Raw genomic sequence first — 23,728 nt, 5'->3', positions numbered from 1 at the left:
GATTGCTGGATTGCTTATTAAGGAAATGCTTAGTGCTTTCTAGAAACATACAGGAAAAGCTTCAATCTGCTTTCTCTCATCTCATGCAAAAATGAGATTGGTAGAATTTCTATTCAGAAGCATTGGTTTCTCTGTTACGTGTCTGGGAATAAGTTCAGCCAAGGATGATGTGGCTGTAGAAGAGTCTGTGTTGTTGGAAATGCATATGTCAAGGTTGGCAGGTGGTGGTGGGATATGCCCATACAGATTCCAAAGGGCTACACTCTTAGATTAGCCAGTTACTTTTTCCAGTACCTTGAAAGAAGTTAAGGTTTCCACATGCATAAGAATATTTTGCGTATGTGTAACCTAAGTTTTTGATTGAACTGATCATTTTACCAGTAAAACTCAGTTTAGGAATTCTTAAAGTATTCTTTGTCTTCACTGACGTTCCTTCATAAACAGAAAAAAAGGGTAACTTAAAAAAAAAAGAAAATGCTCAAATGAATACAAGGACAGATACTGTAACACTGAAATCAGCTGATTCATAGCAGATCATACTGATATAACTGTTGACACAGTTACAAAAGCACCAACTCCAAATAAACTGTGTATTTCCTTTCTTGCTATGATTTTTTTTCCCCTTGTGATAAAAAAGTACTTAAGTTTCACTGAAAAATATTTTTATTAGAATGGCTCTTGATTCCATGTGACGGGAGATCTTGAAAGCATTGAATTTACCATGTTGCATCATAGGTGGAAAACGAATTTGATTTTATTCTTTTTTAACTACCAGTTTAGTGAACAATACATTACTGTTGTATCACTAGTGTTTCTCTAATGTCTATTAACTGCTTGAATTCTTGTATCTGCTCTAATTACTTGTGATAGGGCTTTTTCTTCATTTTTTGAACAGCTGGGAATTGCAGGTAAAAGCAGGTAGTACTGCCTGTTAGTATTTTTCAACATTGTTGAACAGAATTTCATTTTTAGTTGCATGTAATTTGCTAAAATGGAAAATTTAATTCCAAGTTATATTTTAGCTACCTTCAGCTTTTATATGGAAACTCTTTGCAAGCATATTGTTTTTTTTAATAAGAAGTGACACTTGATGGTGTTTCTCCACTCTACTAGAAGAAAAACTCTAGCTGCTTTCTTTTAGAAAAATTCATGTGTCCCTTTCAGAAGGGATCTGAGGCAGATAATCTTCATTCAGTATGTCTTCTGTTAGTCATGTCAAGGTATATTTTATTTTAGCAAAGTTAATAACCTTTGAATTAGGTTTAAAGGCTCATATAGAGAATGGATAGACTTTTGCCCTTAAAAGTATCAGAGATGTTGTACTGAATGTGTTTTAGCACAGTCTGGAATGAGCAGAGCTTTTTTTCCAGTCTCAGTAAGCAGATGCTTCAGACCAGGGCTGGGACCAAGAACTTGGGCACAGAAAAGCATTTTCAGCCCCAGTTTGGTTTTTGCAATCTGTGTAGGAGAATTGGCAACTCATCCACTTTTTTTTTTTTGCACCTAATAAGCAAAGTGTAAAAGGGCATGAAAATAGAGAAGTGTTGGAACTTTGGAACTGGAGTTGAGCCTTGTGGAGAAAGGATCTTTTTCAGTGTCAGGATGGGCTGTGAGACTAAGAATGGTCACACCCCATCCTGACACTGAGAACTGCGGTGTTTAATTCTTGGTGAATAGTAAGTAAAATCATGTGTGACAGGATGGGGTGAAGGAGACAATTGGAACATGAACAAAGGCTGTCCCATACTTGGCGTATCTATGTTAAATATAGGACATGTTAAATAGAGAAGGATTTGGTCCATTCACTTGTCCTGGCATATTTATTCTGATCTCTGAGTGAATTGGGATAGTGTGCTGGTGGACACTATGTCTAGGATTTGTGCTTCCTTCCTTCCAGAACTCAGAACAGTGTGCACTGATGAAAGCTGGGGAAACGTCCTGTAGTGGTTTTCTGGTGGCATTTGTTCTATGGTTCCTATACAGTACAATCCAATAATCACTTAAATGTCATTTTCACAGGCAGTCAGACTTTGACATATCCCAGATGGTCATTAAAAAGAAATCTGATCTGCAACTACAAATGTAGCCTATTGAGGCAGTGTTTTGAATATGCAAAGATGTAAAAAAAAGAGGGAAAATCTGAAAAATCAAGTTCTAAATGTGCTAAACCCCTCTGCATGTTTAATTCCTAATCTGGCCTGAATTTTTCATTGCATAGGTGAAAAAAATACTGCATCCCTGAGATGCTGTAGAACTGAATGAAATGCAATTGAATATATTATGAAGATTGCTGCAGAAAACTATGTTTTAAAAATGGAATCATACTTCCCATCAGGGATTTTGACTAATGAGCGAGAGGATAAAATGTGTAGACCCACAAAGAGCGCATCAAAGAAAGAACACAGGATGGTGAATGATCTTTGTCAGCATTATTAACTTGTGTGAGTCTAGTGAAAAAACTCATGTGTGCTTTCTGAGACTGAACCACAGGAAAACCTACCTACAGCACAGAGCTTCGTTAAGGTTGCATGGAAAACATTGCTTCTAAGACTTCCAAATTTGAGGTATTTGCTTTTCAAAATGAAAGCTAATTTTCCTGTGCAAATTGTAAGTAAATAACATAGTGCTTAAACTTAGCAGGAGTTATATTTTACTTAGCTTATTAATATTGAGAAATAAAAGACAAGAGGGAGTGAAGCTAAATGTGCAAAGCTTAGACAGCTTACCTGTCTAAATCTTACCTTCATGCAGTGATAACAATTTTATCTGTATTCTAGAAAGGCTGTTGTCTAAAACACTTTTATAAGCTTTGAAGAAAATAATGTCAGTCTGAAATACTAAACGATATTGAAATAGCATAGGTATCACAGAAAAAAACCCCAACATAAAATGAAGTCAATAGTGTTTGAAAAGATGCACTGGCTTGTGAGTTTTGCTTCATTCTCATAAATACTGTGTGGTTTAGTCTGTATTTTAATGGAACATACAAGATAAAGGAATGATGAACAGGAAGGGGAAATTGAGTGTTTCTAGTAATTCTTAATATTCTATGAAAATACTTGTCATGTTTGCTGAAAAACCCATTCGTTTTTCCTGTGACGAGCCAGATACGAACTTATTCAATGTTTAGAAAAGGGCTCAGAGATAGTAGCAGTGTATTGCAACCTTACTGCAGGCATAGCAGTCCCAACACTCAGTTTAGGATTTTGTCATTGACACTGATGCAGTGAGAGTGCAGTTCATTTTGAGTGTAGTTCATTTTGGCCTTGAGTGTAGCTCATTAATTATTCTGGAAACCTACAAGCTGTTTAGCTGCGTGCTATAATGTGGTTCACTGTCCTTGCATGAAAGGCTACTACATGAATTTACAAAACTTAGAGGAGGAACAGTAGTAGGGTCCTAGATTAATTTTTTTTTAAGCTTGTAATTCAAGAAGAAATCTTTGACAATCTTCTGAGCAGACACATTGTAACCCCGTGAGTGTGGGAAGGAGATGCATGGGTTTAGGGTAATGAGACTTCGTCTGTGTTGAGGGAATATTGATGGTCCTCAGAGAAGGTCTTGCATTCTGGGACAGAATTGCTTCCTTATACTACTACTCTTCCTCAAGTTATTTCACCTGTTATATTATTTAGATGAGTAATGACATTTCAGAATTCCTCAGATCAAAAATTCATTCTTATTCTGAGTCATGGAGCTAGTTATTTAAAAACCTTGCATGTTTTGTCCACACACTCAAATTATGCTGCTTTGAAATTCAGTTTGAAGAAAGCAAGACAATTTCCCCAAGAAAACAGATGTTCATCTTGGTGTGCATTGGTTTTGTATGGTTTAATATAAACTTGACACCAGGTCAGTTGTCTCTTTACTATTGTTATGTAATTTCAACTTCAAGAAGGAGGGAAAAAAGCCCACAAATACCAGACCCCGAAGTGTTGTGAAATTTGCTGTATCAAACATGACTGGATGCCCCAGTGACGCCATCAGCAGAGGGAGCAGCGCGTAGGCAGGCTTGGCTTAGGCTGAACCAGGACTTGGAGTGCTGCTGCCAGTGGTGGAGTTGCAACAGTGGGTGAAAAGTCTCCAAGCAAGCTAATGTAGACTTTGCTTAAGAATCATTAACTAAATCCCTGTTTTCGTGGAAGCTTCAGCTGGAGTCACGTGATGTGATGCAAACCAAGATCATCACCTATCAGTGCAAACATATGGCAAAGTCTGCCCATGTTGTTACTTATCTCAGGGCGTGCAGGGGGGCTGGGACATTTCAAGCAAAGCCTATTGGTGAGGGAGTTTCTGTATGAGCTTTCTTAAAGAAGCACTTCCTTTTTAGCAGTAATTCTGCGTGGGAATGTATACCAAGCAGTTTCCTCTAAGAGACCAGAAGGTTTACATAGTTGTTCTGCTTCTATGAGAAGAAATGCTGCTACAACATTCTGTTATGGCTGTAATTTTTGCATCTACCTGTATTGTGTAAAGTTAGTTTTCTGCTTTCTGAGATGCATAACTCAGAAAAGGATGTTCTTGAAGATGACTCAAATAGAAGTGATGTTGCTGCCCATGAAAAGGTTCCTTCTGGAATCTTGGTGAGTTTGACAGACTTACTGCTAAATATATAAAAATTGGCTGCCTATATTTAATAGTATGTGGAATACTTTAATTAGGCATTCAACAGACTTACTGTGTTTCCCATTATGTTCCATAGCTGCTCTGTGCAGTACTAGGAGCAATCCTAAACCCCTAATTAAAATCTTTACTTGGGAACAAAGATGTTTTTGTTGAATAGACCTGATGCTACAGTGGTCCTGTTTGGCAGGATCATTTTTTCCCCCAGTTTTCTCAGGGTACAAAATATAAACTAGCAATACACTTGCTAAAGATTTCCTCTGCTTAAGGAAAGCTTCTGCCTCATAAACTTATATGTATGCAAATATAAGCAAAATGAGATAAACTGAGGTAAACTGCTGCTCTGCATGTTTTTTTTATTTTGTTCTACCTAATCTCTTGAAACAAGTACAATGTCTTTGCTGTTTACATCATGTGGCATTAGACATATTTTAATCCTCCAAATGTATCTCAAAAGAAATGGGATGTATGAATATCTACTCTCCTGTAAGCTAAGATCTACTTTTAAGTAACTTTTTTTGCAGTGACAGTTAAAATTCATGCCCTCTAAAGCTGTAACTCTCTAGAGCAATCTGATAGCTTGCCTTTGAGTAACTTGCACTTTTCTTTTTTTCTTGTTGAACTAGACACTTGTAGTATGCATGTTCATATGAGTCCACTTGTATAAAAGGTGTTTGCTTTAAGAACAAAAAAAATGCAGTTTACCATTAGTAAAGTGGTTCTCCATGTGCACAGAAAACACCTCTTGTGGACAGACTTTTGATTATATCTTGCACCTGTATATGGATATTACTGGATAACAAACAAAAAAAAAGTTAAAACATGTTGGTCTAGTGGCAGCCAAAATAACATCTTTCTTAATGTTACAGAGATATAATTCCTACCCACAAAACCTCCTGCTCAGGTTATGCGAATGTAAGCATTTTCTGGTAACGAGTTTTGAAAATTTGTCTGTCTGTCATATCGAGCATATTAGTTACTCTGAGGTGGAGCACTGTTTAATCATAATTTCTGAGAGCCATTGCTGTAACATGAGGAAGACAAACAGCATATTCAGGGTTAATTTTAGTTGAATTGATTTGAGTATTTTATAAATGGAGGCACAGAATTTTAGTTACTGAACTTCTGAAGTAGATATTTTTCTTATTTTGTTTTTACTTTTGTGCCCTCTCACAAAAAGAAAGTTCAAAAACCAAAGCAGTTTCAGTTTCTACTTTTGGCAGTGCAATGGCTTCTTGCCAGAAAAAAAATTATTTTCATGATATGACAGAGATATTCTTTCTCTCATTCCAATTACGGTTGCAGTTAGCTTAGTGGTAGTAATATATTCAGCTGTAAAAATTTTTGCAAACTAGGTAGTATTGCATCAATATTCAAAAATCAGTCTCTGTGCAGCCTCAGAAGTCACAAAAAATGTTTCTACTTTGATACCTCAGGTATTCATAGCCTTTGAATATGCTATCTGAGAAGAGTAAGCAGTAGTGAGCTGCATTAACCTCAGTTTTTATGCAGAGTTCCAGAGTTTCACTGCATCAGGCAATGTACAGATTCTGGATATCAAAAGAAATAAAAGCTAAGCAGTATCGTGAAATATTACTGCATTGCCTTTCTTAGCTTGTCTTTTCCATCCAGCTTTTGTCCCGAATTGCAAACCTGGAAATCAGCATGCTTTTTAGGCTCTTATAGGAGGTTATGAAGGCATACTGCTCTCTGCTTTCAAGGCAATGATGTTTAATAAATATTTACTAAGCATGAAATAGAGCATGTTATTAAGGAAATACTTTGTCTTACTGGTTGTTCTGTGATTGGGATATTTCTATTGCATTTGCAAGAATTAACACAATGACATTTCATACTGTGCCTCTCTCTCTGTACTGTCTGCCACAAGTTTTCCAACAATACACAGTAAAATTTAAGGAAAACAAACAAAAACGCCAAGCAAAACCCAAACCCAATCCTAACCCCCAGATTTTAAAAATCTCCCAGCTGGGGTTCTACTGACATTTGAGATAAAATGACATGTTTCTCGGGTATATAGTGACACTTCATTTCTATTTGATCATTTTCTTGCTAATGTTTGAACCTTTTTATATAACATGTTTATCTTGCAAAGTCAACCATTACGTTAAAAGCTGAGCTGCAGCCTGGTAAGCAATAAACTGCATTAGTTTATTACCTTGATCTAATTTGGTTTACTTGCAATGTGCAAAACAACATTTACATTAAGACTTGGATCATAAAAAGCTACTTTGCTTATAAGCAATGTTTTTAATACTCAGTAGGTACAAAAGTTCATAACTTTTTCACATGTTAGGGTGAACCAGCTATGAACTTTCAAATCTAAGAGGTTATTCAGTTTATGTATGTTCGTAAAAGTGGCTGTGCTGTGAGCTACAGCAATGAAACCGATACCTCTAGGAGAGATAACATTGCTACAGGATATTCTTGCTACAGGGAAGCAAGAGTATATGTAAAATGAGTGAATGCTTTGGTCTTGTGTGGGTTGTGTGATGAATTTATATGGTCAAGTTAGCATGTGTAGAGAAAAACTAAATTATTTATCATGTGAACTCAGTTCTTAGCAGAAGGTGGGAAATTTTGGTCTTCTAGGAAGTCACTACTTAGAGAGAATTCCTTGCTAATAACCACTTCTCAAGTCCTGTTCACTGAAATAAATTCATGGAATGGAGACCCTATTAAAGATTTTTGTTCCTGATTGTGTCAAACATTTCTTGTAACAAACACAGTCTCCTTCGTGACACAAAGTCACCTTTTCTTTCTAAGCTGATACCATAGACTGCCCTTGGAAGTGACCAAGGTAGAGCCATGAATGATAATGATTATGTGTTAAAGATTTTTTTCTTTCATGAGATTGAGTTTAAACATGACTGTCATATTCGGGGAAGACTAATTGCGTTAACAGGAAAGCAGAGATACTGTAACCTCTCTGTCCTGAGTTACAGTTTCATGAGATGCGCAATTACCTCACTTGTCAAAAAGATGATGTTCAATTCCCTGCCTCTTTTTTTTTTTTTTTTTTTTCCCAGCTCTCTGGTGCTGCTCAGTGCCTCATGACTCAGGTGTTTGTCATGTTTTGCTTAGTGAGCTAATATAACTTACCAGCAACCCACTGAAACAAACAACAACCAGAAATGGTAGACTTTTGCCAGCTGTGTCAGTGAGCTAAAATCGGCTCATTAAGAGGGTCAGATGAGGAAAGGTTGAAGTGAGACTTTCTCTCTTTAGCAAAAGTGAGCTAATTGCTTCACTATCAAGCGGTCAGTTTTATAGTTATACGTGAAGCTACTTACAGATGAAATTGAGTTAATGACTAATGTTAGGAGTCCATCCTCCTGATCTCATTACTCACTCAATGACAGTCTGTTCTTTTTGTCTTCATCAACCATGTTGTACAAAGGCTACAGGAAAAAATTCTCTAGCATGTTAAGTAGCATAGTAATTCTGTGGATAATTTCAAGACAGTTTTAAATCTGTATTGGAAACCCCCCACCTTCCTTTATACTTGTGATGAGGAAGGTATTATTTAAAAAAAATGTTAATGTGATTTGGTAATGTATGAGAAGCCTGAGATGGAGAAAAATATTTCCATAGTTGCTCTAAGTGTGAAAGTAGTTTCAGATTTCTTGCCTGTTTACAATTATATCGGTATATAGATGCCACAAAAGTAGTCCCCTTTTCAGTGAGTGTGAGATACCCTGTGTTACTGTAAGGAAGACTTCGGAGGATCAAAAGAGAAATAATTGATTAATTATCTAGACAGTGAAAGCAGTATCAGTAGGAAGAGCTCTTGTAATGCAGTACGGTTTTGTTTAGAGGTATTAAGAAAAGTCCTAAACCTTGTTCAACAACTAATAAAAACAGAAATGCAAATAGAAAAAAAATTCATTGTAGATTTTTTTCTAGAAATAATATCCCCCCCCCAAATTTTTTTTTTTTTTTTTTTTTTTTTTTTTTTTTTATGATTTAGGCTCTTTTGTGTGTTCAGTGTTGTGGGTTTTGCTTGTTGGCCGTGGCTCTTTGTTCTCCTAAATATCCTTAACTTTAGAAGCTACAGTTGCTTGGATGTTTTTGAAATGAGCTTGTAACAAGCAGACTTGTGGGTGGGAGGCTGGAGATGATGGAATGAGGAAGGGTTTAACTTAGGTTTCTATCAAAACATTTTCACAGTTTTCCCTCCTCTTTCTGTTAAAGCTCAGATGTTCTGAGAAATCTTTGGACCTTCATTTCTTATTTGCAGTCATAGTTCAAATTGTATTCTTAGTCTGAAAGACTTGCAGTCATTCAGAATTCATTCATTTACTTAAGTATTTTTAATAAATTAGACAGAATTTTGGATAAGTGATTCTGTGCTCTTGTTTATCCTGTTTGACTGTAGCATAATCTTCTTAATGTATCTCTTTCCTTCCATTGCATACTTGGGTAATTTCTCTCAGGTGACTCAGCCATTTTTGAAATACAGATGTGTAAAGGAAGAGTTCCATGCAGTATGCTCTACATAGCTTCTCCCCACTTCTAAGATTTTTTTTGCATCGTTATGTACAGTTATCTTCATTTTCAATAGAGGATCAGCTGTATTAAACAGGCAGTCCTCCAGAGAATGAATTTTTCTTTTTAGCTTATCCAAGTTACTAAGTATCACTTAAATCTAGGCTTTGAGGTCTAAAAATGACAAGCTTCAAAATTTTGTTTAAAGTATTTAGTTAGTCATAGATTCAAGTTGATAAAGCATTAAGAATAGGTTTTATAACTCTGGAGACTTTTACTGATACAAGGATTGCCTCAAAGTTCTGTTGATTCTTGAAAATATTTGTGTAAATCTTATTGCAATAGTTTGAGTAATTGATAAATGACATTGCACATCTGTTTAAATGTTTTTTAAAAGTTCATTTCAAAAAACCTTGCATGTATTTGAAATTTACTTTTTTTTTTTTTTTCTTTCTTTCTCTCCCTTAGTCTCAGACTATGAACTACGTAGGGCAACTTGCAGGACAAGTCCTGGTTACTGTGAAGGAGCTGTACAAAGGCATTAATCAGGCAACCCTTTCGGGATGCATCGATGTCGTTGTGGTCCGGCAGCAGGATGGGACGTACCAATGTTCCCCTTTCCATGTCCGATTTGGGAAGCTTGGTGTATTGCGCTCTAAAGAAAAAGTGGTAAGTTCAGAAAGTGGGTCAAAACAAAGTTTTGAGTACCAGTGCATTCCTTTTTTCCCCTCTTCCTTCCTTCCACAGCTCCCCACATTCCCAGTTAGCAGGCCGGTTTAGTCCAGAGCAGTTGCTCATAGATGCTGTACAGGGTGGTAGATTCAGAATGCAAAACGGAACTTCTTGTGGTAATCTAAGGACTCTGCAAAAATACTGTGAAAGAAGAGCTTTGACAGCTCTGGACCTATGCAAAAAGACTAATACAAATGTATAGACTTCACAGTTTTAAAATGTTTACATGAGGCTATTTATTTACTTATCCAAGTAGGCTGGGGAAGAAATGCTTAATGCTATTTAACTGATCCCAGATGTAAGCAACTCTTTTTGGAATGTGTGAAGGACAGACAAGAGCGTATGTTAAGTGTTGGTGACCTGTTACAAATACCGCTTCTTGTTAGCTGTGTTCAAGGCTGATTTGCAGTAGAAAATGCAGTTATTAATGTCCACAAGCAAATGAAAACTGAGACTGAAGCTTCATTTCTGTGTGGGTGTGTTTGAAAGAGACCCTGGTACAATTTCCTGTCCAGCCATTCTGAGATGGTGGTGCTACCCGAGCAGATTGTCCTGCCATCCCCTTTCCATACGCTTCATTAATGGTGTTCAGAAAGTGAGTTGGGTTGGGTTGGCTGGAAGATGGAGCTGTTGTGGGGGGACTTTACTGTCAGTTAGGAATACTGTGTATGGCCTGTTGGTGTGCTACCAAAATATGGATTGTTTTAAACAGTAATAAACCCTCAGGATTATATTCTGCTTTTTTAAGGAGGTAATGGTTATTGCAGGAAGCTACACCTCTCTTCCTATTTTCATTGTGAAAAGAGAATAAAGTGAAACTAAAAGAGCAGTTAGGTCAGGTAATTTTTTTGTTAAAAGTCAGTAGTTAGAGCTACATGCATTAGAGTTGTATGTTTGTCATAGTGACACAGGTGAGTAGCAGGTTTTGTGTTGAGTTTATTTTTTGTTTGATTTCTCATGTGTGTTTATTTTAAGAAGCATGCTGATGACAAAGAATTTTTAACCTTAACAGTTTTGTAACAGATTACATTACAGTTTTCAACAGGGTACAGAAGAGGTGGTATAGCTGTACTTTTTCTGACCTCTAGGCGAGCGAGATAGGCTTACAACAGGAATGGTCTGAAACTTGAGTTTGGTAAATGTCTTTAATTACACTTCTGAGTAGCTGAACCAAATTTGAGAGGTTTTCAGTTTCTGGGTACCTCTAAAAAGCTGTTGAATAGTGGAAACATCTACTCTTGATACCTGTTGTACTAGACTGTCAGCATAATTCTCAGCTTTTGCTTGTGTGGATGACTGCTGCTCCTTGTTTCTTCCATCCTGGGAGTTACTGTTCACACAGTTCTCTGAATAGTCAGTTGAGTGTTTGTTACTGCATTGTGGATGCATTTTTCTCTGGCGTGTTATGAGGCCAAGATCAATTGGTAGTCCCAAGTTGTGTAGGAACACAAAGTATGCATATCTGTGCTTCAACTTCACGTATATATTGAGGTGTCCAGAAACCAGTGTGAGATATCGGTGCTAAAACTAGAGATGTTTGTATGTCTAAACTTGCACATAGAAAAGGTGAGGTTTTATAAACTCATGTTGCTGAATTGGAAATGCAAGAAATTATTTTAAAAATAAGCAGTAGTGAAATATATGATTTTCAGATCAAAATCAGTCAGTTATTGTGGGGAAAAAGAAAAGTGGTTATCTTAAGCATTTGGGTATAGTCCCCATGCATGTTTGGTTATTTACCTAATTTATCTCCTATGACTGGGTTTTCTTGGCTAAAAAGTACTTTTTTAGGATAATAAAAACATTATTCTCTGAAAAAACCACTATGGTTGCAGAAGGGTTGTGGTCCTATGTCATACCCCCATAAACTCATGAGCATTCTGCAACACTAACTGGAGTCGCAGAAATAATTGTGGCAAGTCTCTTACCACTTTCAGACAAAGCCTGCCTCCAGGAGGCTTCCAGGTGAAAATTCTGGTATTCAGGATTCAGATTCATACAACTCCAGTTCAGACTGAGATTTAAACATCTGAACAGTCTCAGTCATTCTTCCATGAAATAAAGACTAGATCAATAATTCTTTGAACAAGATTGAGTCTTTATATAAGTTTATTTTTTTCTTATTTTTCTTGTGGTTGTTCGGCTCTCTGCCAGGAGCATGACGTATTTTGCAGGTGAACAAACTAAAGACCATTATGACAGACTTGCATCAGAAAGAGAGAGGAGAAAGGGACGCCATTATACGGTGAAACAAAGTTTACACTCAGAGCTAAGTGGACCGTGAGGTCAGAGCTTTCCCCATGATGAATTATTTACAATAAATTGTCTCTTTCCACAGATTGATATAGAAATTAATGGCGATGCTGTTGATCTTCATATGAAACTGGGTGACAATGGAGAAGCTTTCTTTGTGCAAGAAACCGAGGAGGAAAATGTAAGGGCTTTGTGCTTCTTGATGGCTACAATGTAGTATTAACAGAGTAATGGGTTAAAAATGCTTCATACAGTGTTGTCAATGTCCTCACTTCTGTGAAAGCTAGATTTTCTGTAACTGAATCTTAATGTCTCTTTCATATGTTGCCAAGATGTTTGATGCTTTGTACAATTTTGCTGCCAGTAATAATAAAGTAACTAATTACTTTTATTAATTAGAGCATTATTTGGAAAGTGTGTTGAAGTATTTTTTATTTTGTTTTAGTTAATTCATTCTTGTTGAATGCAGTTACACTGGTTGTGGTGTCTTATGATAATTTTTGCCTTGCGTCCGTATAGGTTGTGCCTGTAGTAATAAAGGTAGTCTATTTTTGGGGCATATTTTTTATTTGCCTTACAAATTTTAGCCCAGTTTTTCATAATTTTATTTATGAAACTTTTACCAGGTAATTGTAACTTCTTTGACTTGAGAATTTATTTCCCAAGAATCTCTTGCAGCTGGAAGCTGATGAGGCTCTGAAAAACAGGAATAATGGTTCATTTTTACTCTGATTTCGTAAGGATATGGGAGCTATGTAATCACAGCATTGGTCAGTCCTGAGCATTGCTTCTGATCACTTTTGAATCTGTTGGCATTTTTCAGCAAGTCTGGAGGAAAGAAGATCTCAGTACAACCTTCCAAAAGGTTTAATGAAAATAGAAGAGAGAGGAAAAAAATGGTCTCAGTGAAGTAAAAGATAAAGTGTTAATTGCCTCTTGGAATCAGTCTTTCAAGGAAATGAGATTGATCCAGTTTTTAGTTTAGGTTGCTGCTTGTTTACTGTGAGGGATCAGAGGAAGCTCTCATCTTGAAAGGAGTTAAATACAGTTTAAAGTGGAAGGCAAAAATAAGCATTAAGACCCCAAATGATAACTTGGGGTCAGGATTCATAAGCAGAAGGAAGGTTGGGTTCTGTGTCAGTGTACACCATGATTAAAATAAAAACTGAAAGCAGTTTTTTATAGATCTAGACCGTGTCAGACATTGATGGGAACTGATCAGTCCTACGACTTTCGGAAAGCAGGGGTGATAACCACTGCCTTTGTCCCCAGTACAACATTTTAAGGGAGCTGTTGCACTTGCATAGTACATTTTGATTTATAACAAGAGTGTCTTGTCTGTGTCTGTGTTCTTGAAAGCTGGTAGTTCATGCTGAAAATATAGATCAAGTTTGCTACAAAGCAAAACTGAGTTATTTTTACTGCTTTTAGGCATTTTTCTTTTCCTGCAACTGACCAACACCTGTTTGTTTGCCTCTTGAAGCTATGCTTAAGGGATAAGTCGTAAATCTCTCATTGATTTTTCTTTTTTTCCCTTGGGGGGGATTCAGAATGGTCCTTTAAGGGATCAGTGTTCGCATTTTTCACATCTTGACATTCACAAGTAATACCACTCACCTCAATAATGTAAATCAAGACAAATTTTCAGCCAGTTTTCTTTTAACCTTTTTACGTGATTTATTTATTTGTTTGTTTGTTCTTGATTATTTATCACTAATGGTGTAGAATATTAACTTTAGTTTAGGTGCTAGCATTTTATTTCAAGGTTTTCACAATGCAAAATCTGTGTATCATCACCGTTGTATAAGGCAGTATTTTGTTCTCCTTTCTCTACTTCACTCTACTTTACAACCAGTGGAACAAAATCTGTTCTCTTAACTGTTATCTGTTCTGTAACTCTTAACTCAATGAAAAATTTCAATTTAGTGTTAAATAGCAGATAAGACTTTGAACACATCAAAAGTAATATCAGTGCTCTGGCTGTGTCTCATCAGTGTTTCTGACTAATCTTCTGTACAATAGTCCAGTAAAATAACAGACATCTTGTAATTACTTCTATTCTCTACCATAAAATTGAGTTCCATAACTTTTTCTCTTCATTATGCAAATTCTTCTGCTTTTGTTCCACCTTGTCTTTGTCCCTTCACAGTGTGTTTCTTTCAGACTAGGTGTCAATGTCTTTTCACTTTCTTGTTATGATGTAAATAAACCTCAGGCAGTCCATAGCTAAAGCTTTTCCCTTAAAGGACAGTGGGTTGTAATTGAGGGTTGGTTGTTTGTATGTTGGTTTTAATGTGAGTAAATTATAGTTGAGTTTTTCTTTTTGAAAGATACTTTAGATAAATAATGTCTGACATGTATGACATGACTGAAGGCACCTTCACCAATTTTGTGGGTAACAGTGAACTGGGAGGAGAGGTGGGCAGGTCAGAAAAAGAGGCACCACAGAGAGGCAGCTTGGCAGGCTGGGAGACTGGACCAACAAGATCTGCACAAGGTTTAACCAAGGTACACGTGCAGTGTCTCATAAGGGTTGGAAGTGCAGGGTGGCACACACAGCAGTGCAGGCTGGGATCTGACTGCATGAGATGCATCTCTGCATCCCCTGGCCAGCAGCATGCCCTGGCTGCAGTCAAGGCAAATGTGTCCCAGGCAGCATCAGCAATAGCACAGCCAGCACATGGAGGGATGTGGGGTTGTCCTGCTCAGCCTGGTGTATGTTAGATCAGATCTGGAACACAGTTCTGGTCTCCCCAGTTCAGGAGAGACGTGGAAAATTGGAGAGAGCCTGGTAGAGGGCTGGAGAAATTGAAATAGGAAGAAAAGTTGCTGGAACTTGTTCTGTTGAGCCTAGCGAGGATTCAGGGGAATCTAACCACAGTCTTGCAGTAGAGGTTGTTGTAGAACAGACAGAGACTCTCTTCACAAGGCTGCCTAATGATAAAATGGGGCGAAGGGCACAGGTGAAAATATCAGCTAGTTATAAGGAAAATCCTTCTGTACAAAAGCAATATAGGACAGGAATAGGTTGCCTAGAGAAGTGATAGACTCCCTCCCTAGAAATACTCAACCTTTGGCTTGACAAGGCCCTGGATGACCTAACCCGAGGCCCTGCTTTTGACAGAAGATTGAACCAGATGGTGTCCAGATGTCCCTTTCAACTTTTGCCTTCCCATGAATCTGTTTCAAAATAAACAGAAGGGGATTTAATTAGCCTTTTTTTATTAACACATGTAATAAGCATGGAACTGGCATGCTCGGGGCAGAAAACTCCAAAAACATTCCACCGACTGGGTATTTGCTTTGCTGGCAAAATCAGTTGTTTGTGTCTGAAACTGTGAGAGTACTAACATGCATTTTTCTGAACTTCTTGTAATCACTCTAGTGAACTTGGTTCCTTTCTGGATATCAGCTTCATACCATTGGGCTTCTGTATGGCTTTGTGTCTAAATATAGGTACAAGGGTTAATCTGTAGCTGACAACTATACTGTCAAAACAAAGTGGAAAAAATAGCTTTTTCTTTTTTTAATTTTTTTTCCTTAGGAAAAAGTTCCTGCTTATTTGGCAACATCTCCAATACCCACTGAAGATCAGTTTTTTAAAGACACTGACAATCATTTGAAATCAGGTGAAAATGAGAGGCCATGTGCAAACTCAGAAATTCCACACTCTGCAGAAACAGAGACTGTATTTACCCCAGGTTCTGTGAAAAAGAAAAAAAGAAGAAGAAAGAAATACAAACAAGATAGCAGGAAAGAAGATCAGATCTCTTCTGCTGGGACTGAAGAGATTTTTGAAATGGAAATAAGCTCAGATGATGAGAAAAGTGTACAGCCCCTTAGGTAAGCTCTTAGGTAGTTGCTGTTTTCCCTGTTACCACTGAACATTTAAAAGGTGATATGTTCATTTCCTGTATGCAGGTATTGCATAAGTGTTGGTAGGCTCTGCCTAGGCCTTTCCTCAAGCAAACAAACAAAACTCCAAACTGGTATCTTCCAAATCTTCACAGATTCACCTTAAAGCTGGGCCTTTTTTAATGAACAAGAAATGCAGTTAAGCCCATTGTAGTGAAGAAGTGTTGTTGTGATCTGTTGTGTGAGTGAGAAAGTTTCAGTGTAATTTCTCGGATGAGGCAGAGTGATCTTCTGGTGTGTTTGGTAACTTCTAGGTAGGCTGCAGTGTGGAACGTGTGGTAGTGCACCACATTTGAATTTGGCTTCTCTGTAACCTGACGTTTACTTTGGCAACTGAAAACTATATAAATGAATGTCCCTTCACATTAGTGAAGAGAATTCTTCATAAGTATATGAAGAAAAGAAAAAAACAACAGAGGAAAAAGAATTAGTCCTGTATTTTTGAAGTAAATAAATTCTTAGTAAAGTTTGTGCTAAAGTGGTAGCACATACTAACACACTGAAGAGATCTATAGGGTAGCAGGAAAGATTAAGGTTATAGATGAAAGCTATCAAGCATACGAATGCTTAAAATCCAGGAAAAACCTACCTGTCAGGACTTAGCTTTCAGAGAAAGCTAGGTGTTTCACTGGACAGCATTGTTATTAAACACAGTACTGTCTGAATAAATTCAAGTTCAGGTCTGGGAATTGCAAGAATGTTTTGGTGTAAGAGAATAAAATATAACTGAAAAAACTCCCTCAGTATGGATCTTCAAAGGAGTCTCAAATTTAGTAAGTACCAACCAAAAAAGTTAGTGCAACAGAAAACCATGAATCTGTTATTATACCTATGATCAGTAAAACACAACAAACAAAATTTGGATTTTAAAATGTTTTTTAGAGCATCTGTGGCTTTCTTAGTTCATATGCTTTATTTTATTAGTGTTATATTTATGTCAATGAATTGTCATTTAGGTATTCACTGCTCTGTTTAAGTCTGGGAATTGGCATGTTGTTTGGTTTGAGATTTTTATCTTTTTTTCAGTTTAAGAAAAGGAAGACTTTTACTCAGTCTTTAGTGTGCAGTTATTAAGACAACAATAAACTTGTCATAGTGAAACCATCAAAAATAAAAACAACCGTCAAGTACAGGAAGAGAAAATATAACTCGATAATTGTTTATTCTTTATTTAACGTCTCATTACAAAGGCATGAAGTATTTAGAAATGTCATGTTAATAAGGGCTGCTTTCATCCAGTGTTTAGGATTCAAATTGCTGTTCTAGCAATCATCTTACTTTGACTAGAGAGGAATAAAAAAATGGTGTGTTTGACGGAAATGTCGAATGTTTAGTCATAACTGAACATACCATGGTGTTTTCATCAAGTTTACTCTGGTTTTATTTTTTGTACCCTTTAGAATGAAAGTTTGGCAAGGTTTTTTATTTGTAAACTTTATTTTTTTTAACATGAATAAACAGAAACAGCAGTAGAAATACATCATCAGAGAGTGTTGTAAAGTGAAAGGAAGATGATTTTGTAAAAGAATGTGTTTTCTTGTGAGCAGCAAGTAAATGCAGGACAGAAACAAAAATACATTGTAATGGTGAAGGCCCACAGACAGTAGGTTTGTGGCTCTGTGTCACTTAGTGAAGTTTATATACTCTCATTCCAGTGGGCTGGCTACCAGGGCAGGAAATAAAATGCCTTGCAATAGGCATGTACTTGTTCTCTTCCCAGCTAAAAATATGATTGTGAAAAAGTGTTCATAAGTTTTCTTTTCAAACTCCGTGGGGATGTAAGTTGGTATCAGTAGGTTTGTTTGAGACTGTGTTTTGGTTGCCTGCTTTTGGGGGTTTTTTTACTTAAAAATGTGTGGCTCTGAAGAGGAGGAAGAAAGATAAGAAACTAGAAACTTAACTGTTATTAGACATAGCTTCAGATTTCAAAGTGAAACTAGGAAAGGAAAAGGGAGGCTGATGTTTTAACAGGAAGGTCAAAAATTCAGTCAGAGGTGCCAGTATGTAATGTCTTATCTCTTTGGTTTTTTATAAAGCAGAAAGCAAGCTGTTTCCTGTTTCTTGGGAAAATCTATTACCAAGTGTTTATCAGCTTTTTTCAAAATATGTCCTTTGTCTTTTCCAGCTGTGATTTAGATACGTTAGTAGTGCTGGACTTATATAAAATAATACCAGGAAGACTAAGATTACAGTATGTATAACTCAGAAATAGAGGGTATTATTTCTCCAGTGCTAAGGGTTTTAAAGGGTTAAAGTAGTTATCTGTCTCTGAAATATCATATGTTTATTTAGACTATATGTAAAGTGGACAACAATGAGAAGAAGTGGAAGTACCGTTTATAAATCTTGCAAAATAAATAGCTTAGAATTGATAGTGCAGCTTGAAGTTACAAGTTGATGCATACTGATTTTCCCCTTGTATTTTCAATAATCTTCGACTGAGTTTGGATTTTTAACTTTTGTGTTTATCCACTTATCAGTTAAATTTGATTTTTTGGATCCTTTGTATGGACCCTTTTTGTTGCCGATTTCCAGTGAATAAAATCTGTTCATTTCCACCCATGTGTCATCTTGCCTCCCTCCCCACTGAAGTGAAAATATTGAGGACCTCTAATTTTTTTTGTGTTTACTTAGTTGTTCAATCATACTTTTTTCCTCTTTTGGAGATACTTAGTACTGCCTGCAAAGATGGTATGAAACATATTTCTGTCACGCTTAGCTTAGTTTATGAATACAAACGATGTACAGTCTCTGCAGTTCTCAAGTCAGGCGGCATCATCAGGTTTCATAAGAATGCTACTGCAGAATAAGAAGTGGAGCTACAAAGACATTTTTAGAGTTCAGCATTTACCATAATCTAGACTGTCTTCCAAATGAAAGACTTGTGCAAATGAGGTAGATCACTGTCGCTGCTTAGTGTATAATTGAGTAAGCATGTAAATTCTAAATATTTACACATTTGATGATAGCAAAATAATTTCATTCCTCCCTCCATAAGAGAAATGAACATTACCATTCCAAAACAAATCCAGTGCAACTGTGCACTGGAATAAAAATAGTGGTTTTTTTCATAATAATGGCTTAAAATAATTTCTATTGCATTTTGCACACAAATTCCAGGCATGTCTTCCTTGTATTCTTATCTACTGTATAGCCATGATGCCTTTGATCTAACCTCAAAACAAGTTAGTTGTATCCTGAGAATGGGTATTTATTCAGTTAAATTCAGAAAGCTGTAAAAAGATCTGAAGGTACTCTATGATGGTAATATTTCAAGGGGACTTCTGTGTAAAATAGGGTGTATGCCTGTTCAGTGGGTCTTACTGTTGGTTGGGTTTGGGTCTTTGATGTAGATACTGAGTAGACTTCCCACTGCAAAACAAACCCCACTGTTCAGAAAAGTGCAGTATTTTATGTCCTTGTTGTAGATGATGTTAATTTGTAAGCTCTTGAGTAAATTGTGATGCTAGTACCTACACCTGGTTTCTTACTGTTTTAATCTGTCAAATGTACATTGTCAGAAGTATGCTTTCTAATTTAACTTTCCCTGTGATTGTAAGATGCACATAGTAAAGTTTATGTGTAAAAAATTTATGTTCATCTTTGTGTTTTGGTAATATTATTTGTCTCTGTAGAGCAATATCATTTACCACTAGAGTAGTATCATTTATGCTATTGTGATTTCTTCAGTATTAACTTGTAGGAGTAGTAGATTTTTAAATTTGCAATATTTTCAAGTATTAATAATAGTTTTAAAATACATTCTAAGTTACATAAAGGTGTCTTTCAAACAACAAGTCCTTACTTTTGTTCTTAGATTTTTAATAACATCTATGTAATTTTTTTTACTGAATTAGTAATGCAAATTTCTTATAGCTGACTTTGTCTTATGTGTCTCTACAGAGGATCCTCAAATTCATCACCAAAGGGTGAAGAGCAAAAAGAATCTTTGATTTATCATTCGAAGGATCATTACCCCTTATCTGATGGAGACTGGTCCCCTCTGGAGAAGTAAGTCACTTTGTAATGTCATTGTCTGTACAGTGATGAATAATTGCAAAAAAAATTACTGTGCCTTTTTGTTCATTTTCCCCCTGATCTGTAAAACTATTAAACTTACACAACTTCTGTGATATCAAATACAGCATTTGATACTAATTTGAAACTTCAGGAACTTTACTAAATGTATTATTTTACTGTTAAAGAGAGGAAATACAGTTAATAAGCTTTCCTCAGGCTGAGAAGGGTATTGAAAATGAGTATGGTTCCCTGTGATTCACCCTATCATAAGCAATGCTTGATCTGCCAGAACACGGAAGTGTTGAGTATGTAAGGTACATCTTGCTGTGTGAAGTAATCTGCATTGCTCAAGGTAAAGCTAGATCCTAAACTTGAATCATATTCCGCTTCAGAACAGGGGATTTGCTGGAGTTCTGGTATCTTTCATTGTCCAGAGATACTGAAATCAGTTGACTGTGGATTCTTTAAAATGGCATAATACAGCTTGCCAGTCAGCTTTTGCTGTGACCAGGGCACTTCTGTTTGTACGTTCAAGTGCATTCTTCAGTTTCTGATGTTCATGCTATTCCTCTTGCATTCAGTTTGTAGATTTTTCAAGGCTCACACTTTGGGTTTCACCACTCTAACCTCAATCTCTGTATGCATAAGAAAGCGCTCTGTGCATATGTGGTAGTATTTACGGTAAATTTCATACTTTCCCTGAACCTTGGACATGCAGGAGAGGGCATATATGTCTCACATAGGATGCTAAGTAGTATCTTGATTCATCTGAACTCTTCGGCAAGTGTCTAGTTTTACTGCTTTTCAGTTTGATGGAGGAATCTGCCTCATAGCAGATACATTCACAAAGTCGGTGAGGATTACTGGTCAGCCTTTTGTGATGGCCATTGTTGCTTGTTACCTTCTCCGTGCACAGGTGCATGTTCTTCTGTATCAACAGGTGGTGCAGAATAGAAGAGCTCAACTTCAGCCAGTATTTTTTGAAGTGTGTATGACCTCTCTGCTTGAGGTGTTTGCAGGGCTGTGGCCTCAGTGGAGTCAGAATGTACCATGCCATGTTTGGTGCCTGCTAATTCCCCCAGTGCATAGCTGGTTAATGAACAGAAGCAGTTGGACAGGAAATGCCATTATCATTCCTTTTCATGTTTTGGGCTGACAACCACATCCTCAGTTACACTTAATGAGATGTATTCTTCAAATGTTCCCCAAAGGTTTGTGGTTTGAGACTGAAAAGCAGTCACAGTGTTTGACCCTAAGGATTGGTACATTGCTCTGTGGATTGTATCACCTAGATGACTGTAGCATGGAGGCTGATTCTTGTTTTCAGTTTATAAAACTCTGAGCTAATATAAACTAGTAGATTATATCTGGGAGAGATGATTCATGCATCTCTTCTCATTTATGTGTTTAGGGGCAAGTGTGCTGCAAGAACTTGTTTGTGCCTCATGTGAGGTACCTAGGTCTTTCAGTTTTGGGGTTGCTTTTTAACAAAAAGCTACCCAGTCCAGCTTGCAGTTCAACAGAGAAATTGGCAATTTTCCTTTCTGTCTTTGGGGAGGGCATTGGGTAGGGGATTCTCTCACAAGAGCCATCTAGAAGAAGAGAAATTTTGCTTTCTCCTAAGCCATCAAAGAAAGATTTTATCATGTAGCTATTGTATAGCAGAAGAGAAATGGGAAGTTTTAATAACCTCCTTTTTGGAGATCTGAAAAAGCTAACTAACTTGTAGTTCAGTTGGTTGTCTTGCTCTTCAGAACCCTTGCAAGGAGCTTAAGAAAGAAAACAGACCAAGTCCTTTCCATAAGGACACTTCTGTTTGTCCTACTCACTATAATAAGATGTTATACCTGATGCCATCAGTGTTCCTCCTATTTTAACAAGCAATGTTGGCATTATTACAAGTATGGGCCTTTTGGCTAAAGACTTCTGTCCAAGAGTGACAGTGGAGAACATATTTTGGGGGGAGTGGAACAGACCTAGGGTCCCAAAGCCCTGAAATACTCAATCTTTTGCAGGTACTGCTGAGTATTAAGAATTAGGCTTAGAAACAGGTTAATATTCTGCATGGCTTCCAGTTGACTTGTGGTGTAGGTGAAATAAGTTATTTGACATGTAGGGAAGTTAGTTCATATTCTTCTTGAAAACAAAGATGTACATGTATTTTCATCAGTGTGTTACACTGCCCTTTTACCAGTACAGAAAATGTGATTTCTGTGTGACATTGTTAATGGAGTACTGAGGGGGGAAATAGCAGTTTTCTTTTTATGTCCATGGGTCATGAAGGCTGGAAGTTGACTGAAATGATGAATTACTACTGTAGAGATGTTTAAATGTCCTGCTGTCTTGGATTTTTGAGGTGTCATCTCAGAGCACCATGAGGGATTCTTACTGTTTGGATTGTGGTCTGTGTAGTGTCTATTGTGATCACAGTTTAGTCCTGTAGTTAGTTACAAAGCCTGAGTTCCTCAAACCTTCAGAAATTTTGATGTGTAGTACTGAATTAGGTAACTAATCTTTGCAGGAATTTTGTATGGAAAAAAAATCCATAAATATCTGTAGGGAGTTACTTTAAAATTTTCATTAAATCATTGAACAAGCCAAGTTCGGAGTGACCTCAAAAGTTCATCTGGCCTAACCTTTTATAGGAGGGGGAGCCTCAAAGAGATGGTCTAGCACCCAGACCAGTCACAAATTACAAGTGCAACAAGTGCAAAGACAAGTGTGAAATCCTGTACTGGGATGACACAGCTAAAGAACCCAGTACAGGCTGGGATCTGTGTGGTTGGGAGCTGCCTTGCTGACCTGGGAGACAGCAAGCTGAGCATGAGTCAGCAGAGCACGGCTGCAGCAACAAAGGCAAACTGGATCCTGGGCTGCACCCACTGGGGCATTAGTGACAGAGACAGAGATGTGATTATCCCTCTCCACTCAGTGCTGGTCAGGCCACACGCGGAGGGCTGTGTCCAGTTCTGGTCCCTACATTTTAGATTCACTTACTGAGATTTTTTTATATAAACCCAAACCATAATATGTTATGAATGTCAAAGTGTAAAAAGAACAGCATTTCTGTAATGTGCGATATAATTGCCCTGTTCAAGGAAGGGTAGACAAAACCTTGTGTTTTCTTTAATCTCTAAGATCTTAAGTGCAAAATGATTTTGAAATCACTCCTTTCTAGCATTTTGTAGAGTGTTCTTCTGGCTTAAAAGTAATCCTGGCTAAATTAGATTTCAGAAGTCTGTTTCTGATTTATGGATAATAACCACTGTAGGAAAAAATAGGATGGATTTTAAAGGTCATGTAGTCCAAACACATCTGAAAGAAGTTTTCAAGTAATCTCCTGTCCCTCTCCTATGTTATCTTCTGAATGTTTTTTTTCTCTGCACTGGGAATTGATGTTGTTTTGTGGGCTTGTGAGTTAGGTTTGCAAGACTTCTATTACTGAAGTCTCTGTATAGCAAGCTGAAATGCTATATTTTTACAGAGGTAAGGAACTTAAAACCATTTTCTGTCTTACTTTTAAATAAACTTTTTTGTTTTGTTCTTGTTTTGTTTGAAAAAATGGAACATTGGCTGAGGGGAGAGCTATTTCTGCACTGCAGATACAGTGGAGGAATCTGTTTAGTGTGATCACTATGTACGTCCTTTAATGTCTTTAATGTGATTTTGGTTTTAACCT

At 37.0% G+C, this 23,728-nt stretch overlaps 1 protein-coding gene across 4 annotated transcripts in view; it reads left to right on the top strand.

Annotated features, from left to right (window-relative positions):
- LPIN2 (lipin 2) overlaps nucleotides 1–23,728 on the top strand; it is a 44,957-nt gene that overhangs the window by 4,674 nt on the left and 16,555 nt on the right. For 2 of the 4 annotated variants that reach the window (XM_042030491.1, XM_042030521.1), the window contains exons 1-5: nucleotides 4,261–4,583; nucleotides 9,598–9,798; nucleotides 12,200–12,295; nucleotides 15,659–15,957; nucleotides 19,933–20,040. In XM_042030491.1, the coding sequence (XP_041886425.1) occupies nucleotides 4,497–4,583; nucleotides 9,598–9,798; nucleotides 12,200–12,295; nucleotides 15,659–15,957; nucleotides 19,933–20,040 (791 nt within the window). In that variant the 5' untranslated portion in view covers nucleotides 4,261–4,496. Of the gene's footprint in view, nucleotides 1–4,260; nucleotides 4,584–9,597; nucleotides 9,799–12,199; nucleotides 12,296–15,658; nucleotides 15,958–19,932; nucleotides 20,041–23,728 lie in introns of those variants that run through there. The other 2 variants (XM_042030512.1, XM_042030501.1) reach the window with 1 other exon arrangement.

Source organism: Corvus kubaryi, unplaced genomic scaffold, assembly GCF_017639235.1.
Source record: "Corvus kubaryi isolate FWS band 111438036 unplaced genomic scaffold, C.kubaryi_AGA036_p1.0 132, whole genome shotgun sequence".
NCBI classification, from domain to species: domain Eukaryota; kingdom Metazoa; phylum Chordata; class Aves; order Passeriformes; family Corvidae; genus Corvus; species Corvus kubaryi.
The sequence above is the reverse complement of the archived record's forward strand: the minus strand, read 5'-3'. Positions and strand labels throughout refer to the sequence as shown.